The sequence below is a fragment of the Pan troglodytes genome, chromosome 5 (assembly GCF_028858775.2).
Source record: "Pan troglodytes isolate AG18354 chromosome 5, NHGRI_mPanTro3-v2.0_pri, whole genome shotgun sequence".
Classification (NCBI taxonomy): Eukaryota; Metazoa; Chordata; class Mammalia; order Primates; family Hominidae; genus Pan; species Pan troglodytes.
In genome coordinates, this window is record NC_072403.2 from 148694040 (window position 1) to 148708573 (window position 14534).

Consider the following 14534-nt stretch of genomic DNA (forward strand, 5'->3'; position numbering starts at 1 on the left):
TAGAATTCTGTGAAAGCAGAATGGAGTCTTATCTGTAAGGAATAAGTCTGGAGGAATGGACAAGATCAACTTTTCATTTCTCAGACACCTTGTTGAGATGGATAGGAATTATTTGATGTTTTGACATAGTAAATTAGTTGTTCTGCCTCTCATTGTTATATAACAAGAGATAAAATGCAACGTTGAACTTGATGGTCTTTTGCTTTCTAAACACTTTTCAATGTTTTTAGGTGTATAGTGTTGATTGGAGCCAAACCAGAGGTGAACAGCTTGTGGTGTCTGGCTCATGGGATCAAACTGTCAAATTGGTATGTTAGCATTATTGTATTCAAAAACGAATATTCCCTTCTCTAGAGCTTCCACTAAATTTTCTTTTCTTTTCCCAACATACTTCTGTAGCTCTATGATTGGACAGCTGAGCTTTCTTTTAAAAAAAAAATTAAAACACTTGTTAGAACTTAAAATTTTCTAATCTTTTGGCTGTGAACTAATAGTTAGCTCAGCATTAGTTTGGCCCTTAAATACAATCTTGCTTTATATCAAAACAGATCTTTAAAAATCCTTGAGATCTGTATATATATTGTATGCATATATATAAATGTATATAATTTATTGGTGTATGTAGTATATGTAAAAGCATAAATTTGAATTTATCCCTCTTGAGTAATTGATCTATTCATTTATTTGTAGTGGGATCCAACTGTTGGAAAGTCTCTGTGCACCTTTAGAGGCCATGAAAGTATTATTTATAGCACAATCTGGTCTCCCCACATCCCTGGTTGTTTTGCTTCAGCCTCAGGTAAATTATTCTGTATTTACCAAAAGCCTTACTTGTAGTGAATGGTGGCCTTGTTTTTACCATTAGGTGGCGCTGTGTACCTTAGCTTCAGAGAGAAAACAGGAGAATATTACTATTCTTTTGTGCTCTTAAGACTTTACTTCTTTTTTTATTTTTATTTTTTTATTTTTATTATTATACTTTAAGTTCTAGGGTACATGTGCACAATGTGCGGGTTTGTTACAAATGTATACATGTGTGCCATGTTGGTGTGCTGCACCCATTAACTCATCATTTACGTTGGATATATCTCCTAATGCTATCTCTCCCCCCTTGCCCCACCCCATGACAGGCCCCGGTGTGTGATGTTCCCCATCCTGTGTCCAAGTGTTCTCATTGTTCAGTTCCCACCTATGAGTGAGAACATGCGGTGTTTGGTTTTCTGTCCTTGGAATAGTTTGCTCAGAATGATGGTTTCCAGCTTCGTCCATGTCCCTACAAAGGACATGAACTCATCCTTTTGTATGGCTGCATAGTATTCCATGGTGTATATGTGCCACATTTTCTTGATCCAGTCTATCATTGTTGGACATTTGGGTTGGTTCCAAGTCTTTGTTATTGTGAATAGTGCCGCAGTAAACATACATATGCATGTGTCTTTATAGCAGCATGATTTATAATCTTTGGGTATATATCCAGTAATGGAATGGCTGGGTCAAATGGTATTTCTAGTTCTAGATCCTTGAGGAATCGCCACACTGTCTTCCACAATGGTTGAACTAGTTTACAGTCCCACCAACAGTATAAAAGTGTTCCTATTTCTCCACATCCTCTCCAGCACCTGTTGTTTCCTGACTTTTTGATGATCACCATTCTAACTGGCGTGAGATGGTATCTCATTGTGGTTTTGATTTGCATTTCTCTGATGGCCAGTGATGATGAGCATTTTTTCATGTGTCTGTTGGCTGCGTAAATGTCTTCTTTTGAGAAGTGTCTGTTCATATCCTTTGCCCACTTTTTGATGGGATTGTTTGATTTTTTCTTGTAAATTCGTTTAAGTTCTTTGTAGATTCTGGATATTAGCCTTTTGTCAGATGAATAGATTGCAGAAATTTTCTCCCATTTTGTAGGTTGCCTGTTCACTCTGATGGTAGTTTCTTTTGCTGTGCAGAAGCTCTTTAGTTTAATTAGATCCCATTTGTCAATTTTGGCTTTTGTTGCCATTGCTTTTGGTGTTTTAGACATGAAATCCTTGCCCATGCCTATGTCCTGAATGGTATTGCCTAGGTTTTCTTCTAGGGTTTTTATGGTTTTAGGTCTAACATGTAAGTCTTTAATCCATCTTGAATTAATTTTTGTATAAGGTGTAAGGAAGGGATCCAGTTTCAGCTTTCTACATATGGCTAGCCAGTTTTCCCAGCACCATTTATTAAATAGGGAGTCCTTTCCCCATTTCTTGTTTTTGTCAGATTTGTCAAAGATCAGATGGTTGCAGATGTGTGGTGTTATTTCTGAGGGCACTGTTCTGTTCCATTGGTCTAGATCTCTGTTTTGGTACCAGTACCATGCTGTTTTGATTACTGTAGCCTTGTAGTATAGTTTGAAGTCAGATAGCATGATGCCTCCAGCTTTGTTCTTTTGGCCTAGGATTGTCTTGGCAATGTGGGCTCTTTTTTGGTTCCATATGAACTTTAAAATAGTTTTTTCCAATTCTGTGAAGAAAGTCATTGGCAGCTTGATGGGGATGGCATTGAATCTATAAATTACCTTGGGCAGTATGGCCATTTTCACGATATTGATTCTTCCTATCAATAAGCATAGAATGTTTTTCCATTTGTTTGTGTCCTCTTTTATTTCGTTGAGGAGTGGTTTGTAGTTCTCCTTGAAGAGGTCCTTCACATCCCTTGTAAGTTGGATTCCTAGGTATTTTATTCTCTTTGAAGCAATTGTGAATGGGAGTTCACTCATGATTTGGCTGTCTGTTTGTCTGTTATTGGTGTATAGGAGTGCTTGTGATTCTTGCACATTGATTTTGTATCCTGAGACTTTGCTGAAGCTGCTTATCAGCTTGAGATTTTGGGCTGAGATGGTGGGGTTTTCTAAATATACAATCATGTCATCTGCAAACAGGGACAATTTGATTTCCTCTTTTCCTAATTGAATACCCTTTATTTCTTTCTCCTGCCTAATTGCCCTGGCCGGAACTTCCAACACTATGTTGAATAGGAGTGGTGAGAGAGGGCATCCCTGTCTTGTGCCAGTTTTCAAAGGGAATGCTTCCAGTTTTTACCCATTCAGTAAATATTATCATATTGGCTGTGGGTTTGTCATAAATAGCTCTTATTATTTTGAGATACATCCCATCAATACCTAGTTTATTGAGAGTTTTTAGCACGAAGGGCTGTTCAATTTGGTCAAAGGCCTTTTCTGCATCTGTTGAGATAATCATGTGGTTTTTGTCTTTGGTTCTGTTTATATGATGGATTACATTTATTGATTTGCGTATGTTGAACCAGCCTTGCATCCCAGGGATGAAGCCAACTTGATCTTGGTGGATAAGCTTTTTGATGTGCTGCTAGATTCAGTTTGCCAGTATTTTACTGAGGATTTTTGCATTGATGTTCATCAGGGATATTGGTCTAAAATTCTCTTTTTTTTGTTGTGTCTCTACCAGGCTTTGGTATCAGTATGCTGCTGGCCTCATAAAATGAGTTAAGGAGGATTCCGTCTTGTTCTATTGATTGGAATAGTTTCAGAAGGAATGGTACCAGCTCCTCTTTATACCTCTGGTAGAATTCGGCTGTGAATCCGTCTGGTTCTGGAGTTTTTTTGGTTGGTAGGCTATTAATTATTGCCTCAATTTCAGAGCCTGTTATTGGTCTATTCAGGGATTCAGCTTCTTCCTGGTTTAGTCTTGGGAGAGTGTATGTGTCAAGGAATTTATCCATTTCTTCTAGATTTTCTAGTTTATTTGCATAGAGGTGTTTATAGTATTCTTTGATGGTAGTTTTTATTTCTGTGGGATCGGTGGTGATATCCCCTTTATCATTTTTTATAGCGTCTATTTGATTCTTCTCCCTTTTCTTCTTTATTAGTCTTGCTAGCAGTCTATCAATTTTGTTGATCTTTTCAGAAAACCAGCTCCTGGATTCATTGATTTTTTGAAGGGTTTTTTGTGTCTCTGTCTCCTTCAGTTCTGCTCTGATCTCAGTTATTTGTTGCCTTCTGCTAGCTTTTGAATGTGTTTGCTCTTGCTTCTCTAGTTCTTTTAATTGTGATGTTAGGGTGTCAATTTTAGATCTTTCCTTCTTTCTCTTGTGGGCATTTAGTGCTATGAATTTCCCTCTACACACTGCTGTAAATGTGTCCCAGAGATTCTGGTATGTTGTGTCTTTGTTCTCATTGGTTTCAAAGAACATCTTTATTTCTGCCTTCATTTCATTATGTACCCAGTAGTCATTCAGGAGCGGGTTGTTCAGTGTCCCTGTAGTTCTGTGGTTTTGAGTGAGTTTCTTAATCCTGAGTTCTAGTTTGATTGCACTGTGGTCCGGGAGAAAGTTTGTTATAATTTCTGTTCTTTTACATTTGCTAAGGAGTGCTTTGCTTCCAAGTATGTGGTCAGTTTTGGAATAAGTGTGATGTGGTGCTGAGAAGAATGTATATTCTGTTGATCTGGGGTGGAGGGTTCTGTAGATGTCTGTTAGGTCCGCTTGGTGCAGAGCTGAGTTTAAGTCCTGGATATCCTTGTTAACTTTCTGTCTCGTTGATCTGTCTAATGTTGACAGTGGGGTATTAAAGTCTCACATTATTATTGTGTGGGAGTCTAAGTCTCTTTGTAGGTCTCTAAGGACTTGCTTTATGAATCTGGGTGCTCCTGTATTGGGTGCATATATATTTAGGATAGTTAGCTCTTCTTGTTGCATTGATCCCTTTACCATTATGTAATGGCCTTCTTTGTCTCTTCTGATCTTTGTTGTAAAAAAAAAAAAAAGTCTGTTTTATCAGAGACTAGGATTGCAACCCCTGCTTTTTTTTTGTTTTCCATTTGCTTGGTAGATCTTCCTTCATCCCTTTATTTTGAGCCTTTATGTGTCTCTGCACGTGAGATGGGTCTCCTGAATACAGCCCACTGATGGATCTTGACTCTTTATCCAATTTGCCAGTCTGTGTCTTTTAATTGGAGCATTTAGCCCATTTACATTTAAGGTTAATATTGTTATGTGTGAATTTGATCCTGTCATTATGATGTTAGCTGGTTATTTTGCTCGTTAGTTGATGCAGTTTCTTCCTAGCCTCGATGGGCTTTACAATTTGGCATGTTTTTGCAGTGGCTGGTACCGATTATTCCTTTCCATGTTTAGGACTTTACTTCATCAATCTCTTGACAAGAGTTAGCTGTGGTTCAGATTACTTTTCAATGATTCCAACTCCTAAAGAATAATTCCTAGATTTCTGGCGAGGACAAATTCATGGATGGTAATGTTATAACTGAGATATGATACATGTTTGAAAGAGAAGGTCTTGAGTTTTGTTTTAGAACACTGTTTCAGAACCTGTGAGACATGCATCTGCTTGTCAATGAGCAGGTTGAGCTTGGAGCTGAGAACTCTGGCCTCATGAATAAAAACTGTATCGTTGGCTTAGAATTGGTAACTAAAGCCATTGCAGTAAATCAGAGCACCTAGGAAAGACTAAGTCAAAGAAACCTTGGAATAGAGCACAAGTTGGCAAACTACTGCCCTCAGATCAAAACTGATGGTTTTTATAAATAGTTTCATTGGGGTACAGCTACGCCTGTTTATTAACATATTGTTTATGGTTGCTTTCACACTACAGTGGTGGAGTTGAGTAGTTGTGAGAGAGACTGAAAGGTCCTCAAAGCCAAAAATATTTACCGCCTGTGGCCCTTGACAGAAAATGTTTGCTGACCTCTGGCATAAATCCTCAAGGAGAGAGTAAGAAGTGGAAACTCTTTTGTGCAGTTGGCTGTTTAGTAGAGAACAGAAGACATTAGCTAGAGGAGGAGGTGGTGCTCCTAATAGTGTCTCCTCTTTCAGTTATGCAGCATCCAAAGATAGACAATAGGTAGGATAATTGTTCCTTTGTTGATAATAAACTATACTAGTGCCCTGAGTTGTTGTATTATGTTGATTGGCTTTCTTAGGAAATATAATATCACACACTTTTTTCCCATTTTATTTCATTATTTTTAATTTTAAAAGTAAAAAATGACCAAACCATCCTAAATTGTGAAAGTACTATTAGGTTGAAAATACTCAGAAATGGAAACCTTCAGGTAAATTATATACAGACAAGTATATCCATTTAGATTATGCAACTTTCTTTTTACAGGGAGCATGACTGAGGTGAAAGATTATGTAATTTTTTGAGATCCTAATAATGAATACTAGTAATGCCTATGTATAGAGGCATAGTTAATTTAAGAAAAAATATTTTTGTTCTCTGATAAAAATTAATAGCTTTCTTTTCTGGAATGATGAGCAGTACACACTGTCGACTTATAAGGTTATAAACTATTATTTTTTGAATTTTTAAGCTAAGTCATAGCTTTTTTTGTCCATAATCTGAATTAAATCTTTTCTAATATATGAAGTCTTTTGGGATGGGACCAGTAATATATTTTTTCTTCTTATGTTGCCTTTTCCAAGCCTGCATCCTTCTTTGATCTTTTATCCTTCTGTAACATAGTTAACCATAAGGCTGAGTGTGCATTAAGTCAGTGGTAGCAATATTAATATATTTAATTTGAATCAATTAACCCTTTCATTTACATGTATAACTTGAGTTAATCATCTTTTATGTTTTTATTATTATTATTGAGTCAGAGTCTAGCTCTGTCACCCAGGCTGGAGTGCAGTGGTACAATCTCGGCTCACTGCAACCTCTGCCTCCCGGGTTCAAGCAATTCTCCTGCCTCAGCCTTCTGAGTACAGGTGTGCGCCATCACACCCAGCTAATTTTTGTATTTTTAGTAGAGACAGGGTTTCACCATGTTGGCTAGGCTGGTCTCGAACTCTTGACCTCAGGTGATCAACCCGCCTTGGCCTCCCAAAGTGTTGGGCTTACAGGTGTGAGCTACTGCGCCTGGCCTGTGTTTTTAATTTAGTATAAATGGTAATGAGTTTTGTGCTTATAGTGAATCGGATCTGTAAGTTGACCACAGTTCAGTTTACTGGTTTATACTTTTACCATTTTGTAATTTTACCGTTGGTGAAAGATTCTACCACAGAGAGTATTAGTCCAAGTCGAATTAAAGTTCTTGTAAGGATGCGAATTAGATTGACATTAGCATTATTTTCTTAGGGGAGGGATGCCTTTTGGCCTTATATCCTATAGTTTCAAAGGAGTCATTTCAAACTCTAGATTGAATTAGTGGTGTAGAATAGATCCACCTCAAAAATGAACTGAGGCCAGGCATGGTGGCTCACATCTGTAATCCCAGCACTTTGGGAGCTGAGGCAGATGGATCACTTGAGAACAGGAGTTTGAGACCAGCCTGGCCAACCAACATGGTGAAACCTGTCTCTACAAAAATACAAAAATTAGCCGGGCATGGTGGCACACACCTGTAATCCCAGCTACTTGGGAGGCTGAGGCAGGAGAATCACTTGAGCACGAGAAGTGGAGATTGCAGTGAGCCGAGATAGCGCCACCATACCCCAGCCTGGGCAACAGAGCAAGACTGTCTCAAAAAAAAAAAGGAACTGAAGCATGCTTCTCTTCTAGTGAAACAGTAAAGACTTACCTGCTGGGAGCTCTAATTGGCAACATACACAGTAAACTAAAATTAATAATGAGAATATAATTTTGTATATTTGGAAAAGTATTAGTAAATACAATTCCTTGAACAATTGATAGGTCCTAAAAAATTCCTTACCTTTCTATTTTATGTAATCTTGTTGATGTTTGTTATTATTTAAAGTTCTTTTCTTTTTCTTCTTCTTCTTTTTTTTTTTTTTTTTTTTTTTTGAGAGTCTCTGTCCCCCAGGCTGGAGTACAATGGTGCAATCTCAGCTCACTGCAACTTCCGCCTCCCGCCTTCAAGCGATTCTCCTGCCTCAGCCTCCCGAGTAGCTGGGATTACAGGCACATGCCACTATGCCCGGCTAATTTTTGTATTTTTAGTAGACCGGGCTTTCGCCTTGTTGGCCAGGCTGGTCTCAAACTCCTGACCTCAGGTAATCCGCCCGCCTTGGCCTCCCAAAGTGCTGGGATTATAGGCATGAGCCACCGTGCCCGGCCTATTTAAGGTTCTAAATTTGCCTTGATTTGGGCATTTTTGTTTGTTTGTTTTCAGTTTGTTTTCTCTGACATGATACATGACCATGACAAACACCCAGTTTGCCTGAGTTTTAAAAAGGATATTTCATTTGCCCCACTGGAATGACCAGTAAAGACATCCATCCAGTTGGCAAAGTGGAAAGAGGGTATTGATTTGTTTTTAATCATTGTTCTCTTTATGCGTATGACCAAATATAAATCTGATAGTGACAAAATCACAAACTAATACAGCTGCATTTTTTAGACATCAGTCAGAATTGTGTGTATTAGCCCTTCATTTGAGCTGAGTCACACACCTCTTCTTTTTACATTGGTCTTTGTGTAGCATGGAATACATAGCATTGATTCTGGATAGTGCTGTAGAATATGCACTGTATGAGACTGAATAACAGAAGATGAATTGTTTGTAGAGTGTTGCTATGATCACAACACTTCACTTTCAAACTATCTGTATAGTGTAAGTGGGTAGTAGAAAAGTGATCTTTTATCAACAGAATGACTGTTTGCTTCTGTAGAAGACCCCTGTTTCATTACATTACCTTCATATGTTCTGTTAGAAATTAATATAAATCTTGGTCATATCAGCCAGGACTTCTTTGGTTGAAAGTAAAAAAAAAAAAAAAAAAAAAAAATTCTGACCCAAAGTGCTTTAAGGAAGAAGATAACTTATTTGCTCACATAAGTGAAAAGTTCAGAATTAAATCTGGCTTTATAGGCATGGTTGAATGTAGGGCTCTGTCTTCTGTTGTGCTGGTTTCAGAACCAGGGTATCAGGCACCACATGATGGCAAGATAGTAGTAGCTCCAACGCCTACCTCCTTTCTGGTTTCTGTCCAGTAGGAAAAAGTGAAAGATTCCTTCTCAGACATCCAGACTGTTTCATTTTCTGTCATGGGCTCTGATGCGTCCTTGTGGATGTTCCTGAACTAATCACTGTGTGTGGGTGAGGGGGATACAATATTTTGATTGGCTTAGGCTTGGTTAGTCCCTGCAGTTGGGAATGGAAAATGAGAAAGGGTGTTACCCAAACAACATGGATTGAGGATGGAAAGAGTGAATCCAGATTAGGTGAATGTAGGTGGATGGAGTCTAAGGGGCCAGTATTCACTAAATTGGCTGCACATCTAAGGCTTCAGATAAATCAGAGGGGATTTGATGAAAATCAAGTACTGGACCTGTAAGCTCTAACATATGTTCTTCAAAAACTTTCCTTGTGAAATGGATACAGTAAAGCTGTTTTCTGCCAATTTTTATGACTTAGGGAACTCATTGGAAGATTGATTTTTCAAACATTTGCCATTTTCCTGAAATAATCCTTTGTGGTGATTTACAAATATTAGTCTACTTAGTACTTTTCAAAAGATTCAAAGTTCTTCTTCCACTCTGCAAAAATATTGGAATGAGTTGGGGTGTAGTAAAAAGTCAATGCAAGTTGCAAAACTCTCACTGTGCCTTAGCCATTTCAGAGACAAGAACATTTACTCACTGAGCTGTGTACCATGCGTTTGTAAGCAAATGCAGTGCTTAGATCTTCTTTGCTTCACTTGTTTTCATACATTTCCTATAACACTTGTGTATTCTTTTACATAGCCGAATGCCTTACATAGCCAAACACGAAAATATTTTTGATTGTTATTATATAAGATATGGGAGTAACCATCTTATTCAAATTTTTAAAACATATCTGAGTTCATTTAGATTGTTGGGAAGGACGCTGCTAGTGAGTCAGTCAGATATTTATTGAATGTCCATCATTTACTGGAGATTCAGTGAGGAAGACAACAGATGTAGTTCCTGCCCTCTTAGAGCATATAGTCCAGTAGGAAAGAGGAATGCTAAGACAAAATCTAGAAGCAGCTAGTGATGAAGACTGTGAAGTTCTTTAAGGAGAGGTAATATAGCACAGTGGTCAGGAACAAGGATTCTGGAGCTGGACTGCTTCAGATCAAGTTCTACTTTCCTGCTGTTAGGAGACTTTCTTTGGTCATGCCATTTAAACCTCTGTCTCCTCATTCCTCATTTCTAAAATCAGGGTGATAATAGTATCCACATCATGGAGTTTTGAGGAGGATTAAGCGGCTAATGTGCATAAAGGGCTTAGTTAGAACAGTGACTGGCAGAGTAAAAGCTCTGTAAGCATTACCTCTTTTTTTTTTTTTTTTTTTTTTTTTTTTGAGACAGGGTCTGGCTCTGTTGCCCAGGCTGGAATGCAGTGGTGCCATCTCAGCTCACTGAAACCTCTGCCTCCTGGGCTCAAACAATCCTCCCACCTCAGCCTACTAGCTAGGGCCACAGGCGTGTGCCACCACCCAGCTAATTTTTGTATTTTTGGTAGAGACAGGGTTTCACCGTGTTGCCCAGGCTGGTCTAGAACTCCTGGGCTCAAGCAGTCCTCCTGCCTTCAGCCTCCCAATGTGCTGGGATTACAGGCATGAGCCACTGCACCCGACCTTAAGTATTACCTGTTATTATTAACACGTGTGCCCAGAATTCTGTGGAAATGTATAAATGGATTCCTGAGCTTGTCAGGGTTGGCTGGTCAGGTCACTTCCCTGAAGAAATAGTCTAAGCTGCTGCCTTATGAACAAGTAAGAGGAAATGGGAAGTGGGAAGCAACAGTTGGAACATGGAGAGAACAGAGCATATTTGAGGACCATCAGAATGGCCTTTGCAGTGTATATGTGCTGTAACAGTGGACAGTTAGTGCTTATCTAAGAGCTAAAACTCTTGGAGCTCTAGGGTAATTTGCTCTAGGTAGACGCTGGAATGCATGGTTGTATAGTAACATACTAGTCCAGTGATTCTAGAATCTGGCTAATCATCAGAACCATTGGGAGAGCATTAAAAAACAGCAGCAGAATTGTGGGCTTCCCCTTAAGTCTTGCTGAATAAAAAGACAGAATACCCCTGGGAGATATATTTTTAAATCCCAGCTGAATCTAGTGAGCAGCCCAATTTGGGAAGCACTGTACTAGTCTATGGAATAGCTGTGTTTGAGATGCCAAATTGACAGCTTAGTTCTATTTGAGGTAATGGGAATTGCATGTCTGTTTTCAAAGGAATATACTCAACTCTTTTAAAAAAAATCTACAGAATGGTTTCAGTGCCGAATTCAGAGAAGTGGTTGCTTTAGTTGGAGAACTGCTTAGTTTTTTCTCAGTTTTGCTAGTGAGTTTATCTTTATTAATTCTCTTGCTTTGTCTTCTTGCTTACGGACGAGTGCTTATTATAAAACATAACATAATCTTTGCATAAAGTAATCCCAACTGCAAAGTTTGTAGTGTGGAACCCATAGTTGTAAAATACTTGTTTTTCATAGTGGAAGCTTATGTGATAGGCAGTCAAGATGTATTTTTATGTCTAATCCTGTTGCACACATGTAGTTAAGTATATCTTTCAACAGATTACAACAATTTATATTTTAAGATAATATATGAGAACGTAGCATTTAGTTTGCTCCAAGAATTTAGTCATCTTCAAAGTTGTATAGTTTTGTAAATCTAGCATCAAATTAGTTACCATTAGCTAAGCTGAGACAGGCCAAAATGGGGGAAGTTTTTAGAGAACTACCAGTAGATCTAGATTTACCTTCCATAGCAGAGTTGCCTAAAGACATTGCATTTTGCCTAATTCATGATAGTTGTGTTAGTACAGACATCATATTTCTAAATTATATGAGATAGAAGGGAAGAATATTTGAGCTCTTTTTATGAAGAGGATTAATATGAAGTAAATTATCTTTGGAATCATGAAAACTAAATTATTGCTGTCACAGACTCCATCTAGTTGCGTAAGTCATAACCATGCCTGAATGTGTGGGATCCAGTAGTTAAAGCAAACCTCGTTCTACTGTAAGAAAAAGTCATATTATATCTGAGAGGCACAAGGCGTTTCGGTTAAGTTATATTGGCCCCAAAGTACCCTTTTGCTACTCAGTTCACTTCCCAGTTTTAGACTCTTATGTTTACACTCATTCTCCTTATGCAACTTCCTCGTACCTGCTGCAATTTGAAATTAGACATAGTAACAGCCAGCACTTCCTCGCCCATATTGTACATTTAAATTCACTGGTTCTGGCCAGGCACAGTGGCTCACATCTGTAATCCCAGCACTTTGGGAGGCCAAGGTGAGCGGATCACTTGAGGTCAGGAGTTTGAGACCAGTCTGACCAACATGGTGAGACCCCATCTCTACTAAAAACTCAAAAAAATTAGCCAGGCATGATGGATGGCGGGTGCCTGTAATTCCAGCTACTGGGAGGCTGAGGCAGGAGAATCGCTTGAACCCTGGAGGCAGAGGTTGCAGTGAGCCACTACACTCCAGCCTGGGTGACAGAGTTAGACTCTGTCTCAGAAAAAAAAAAAAGAAAAAAAAGATTCACTGGTTCTGTCAGTGGCAGATCTGCAATTGATAAGAGAAGCTGGCAATTCAGGTGAGTCTATGGCACCATCACAGGGCCCTGATAAATGTCTGCCTGTCAATGAAAGGCCAGTTGTCTAGAAAATTCAATTGAAAAAACAACATAAATACAGAAGTCCTGGCAGCTGAAAGAGCTGAATGAGTCATTGTACCATTTGGTCATTAGGTCTCCTTCCTACCTGGAAGACAAAATGGCGAGGATGAAGTGCCAAATGGTTACATCAGGAGTTGCTGTCAAGGAAGTGGAATTCTCAGCTCCTGCCCAGCAGTCTTCACATTTTTGTGCCCATTAAATTAACTGCAAGAGGGGACAGCTCAAGCCATGGCTCTTTTTTTTTTTTTTTTTAATATTGCATGAAAGTGGTGGTGTGAATTGAACAATGAGAACACATGGACACAGGAAGGGGAACATCACACACCGGGGCCTGTTGTGGGGTGGGGGAAGTGGGGAGGGATAGCATTAGGAGATATACCTAATGTTAAATGACGAGTTAATGGGTGCAGCACACCAACATGGCACATGTATACATATGTAACAAACCTGCACGTTGTGCACATGTACCCTAAAACTTAAAGTATAATTAAAAAAAAAAAAGAAAGTGGTGGTGTGGAACAAAACCTCCCAACCTTTGTTATTGTGTTTTTTAATCTTTTATTGAAGTATAATACACATATTGAACAGTGCATAATCTTAGTATACAATTTGGTGAATTCTCACAATGAACACATCCTTGTAACTGGCACCCAGGTGAAGAAACAGAATGTTCCCAGAGGGCCTCCTCCCATCCTTATAGTCGCTTCTCACCACGTCCCACCCCAGGTGACCACTGTGTGGCCTTCCAATAACATGGATTAATGTTGCCCATTTTCATACCTTTGTTACTGGTTTTTTTCATGCAACATTATGTCTTGTGAGACTCATCCATGTTATTCCTACAATAACAGTTCTTAATCTCCTAGTCTGCATTCATTGTAATGTTTTGGTACTTTTAAATTTTTTTATTTTTATTTTTTGAGACAGAGTCTGGCTCTATCACCCAGGCTGGAGTGCAGCGGCACAGTCTCGGCTCATTGTAGCCTCTGCCTCCTAGGCTCAAGCAGTCCTCCCACCTCAGCCTCCTGAGTAGCTGGGACTACAGGTGCATGCTACCAAGCCCGACTAATTTTTGTATTTTCTGTAGAGACAGGATTTAACGGTTGCCCAGGCTGGTCTGGAACTCTTAAACTCAAACGACCTGCCTGCCTTGACCTTCCAAAGTGCTAGGATTACAAGTGTGAGCCACCATGCCTGACCTGTTTTGGTACTTTAAGTCAGTTCACATACTCATATCTTATTAGGGTGAACCCAAGCTCAATGATCTTGAGACAATGCTATAGCTATAGCAGAATTTATACTTTTAACCTAGTATTAGATATAAATTCCTGAAAGTTAGTATATATTATTTAGGCATTTTGTATGTTTTAATGGAAGCCTCGAGCTTAATCAAATGGTTTTCTTTGGAGCTAGTTTCAGGAGACTGACGCTTTGGGAGAATACCCTTCGCTCCCTTATGATAAAGAGTGATTTCCTTTGCCTGCAAGTGATAGAACTGGGACTATGTTAGATCTTTGTGAAATTTGTTAAAAAGCATACTCCAGAAAGGGAAGGGCTGTTTGAAAGGCCCCAGGACACATTCTGTTTCTCATCTGGACTTTTCTCTACTTGTTGACTTGACTCTGCAGACTGGCTTTCTCCACACAGTGAGACACATGGCCACTAGTGGCTCCTGAATTTATATATGTATAAATATATATAAATTCACTGTGTTTATATATTCAGTGTATAATGCAGCGTGACATGGATGTCACGCTGCATTATACACTGAAGGCTGGAGAAGGTCATGAGAGATCATTTCATCAAAGCTATATATATATATTTTTTCTGTATTTATATATATAATATATAAATATATTATATATAACATATATATAATATATATCATATATATAATATATATGATATATATATATATAGTTTTGGTTTTTTTTTGAGACA

At 38.6% G+C, this 14534-nt stretch overlaps 1 protein-coding gene and 1 non-coding gene across 3 annotated transcripts in view; one reads left to right on the plus strand and one right to left on the minus strand.

Moving 5' to 3' along the window:
* Window positions 1–14534, plus strand: part of PEX7 (peroxisomal biogenesis factor 7) — a 91898-nt gene that overhangs the window by 22816 nt on the left and 54548 nt on the right. For both annotated transcript variants that reach the window (XM_518763.9, XM_016956377.3), the window contains exons 4-5: window positions 231–308; window positions 691–799. In XM_518763.9, coding sequence (XP_518763.3) covers window positions 231–308; window positions 691–799 — 187 coding nt within the window. The remainder of the gene's footprint in view (window positions 1–230; window positions 309–690; window positions 800–14534) is intronic.
* LOC112209668 (small nucleolar RNA SNORA27) lies at window positions 8096–8229 on the minus strand. The gene has a single exon (XR_002944491.1). It is a non-coding gene; the product is annotated as a small nucleolar RNA SNORA27 (small nucleolar RNA).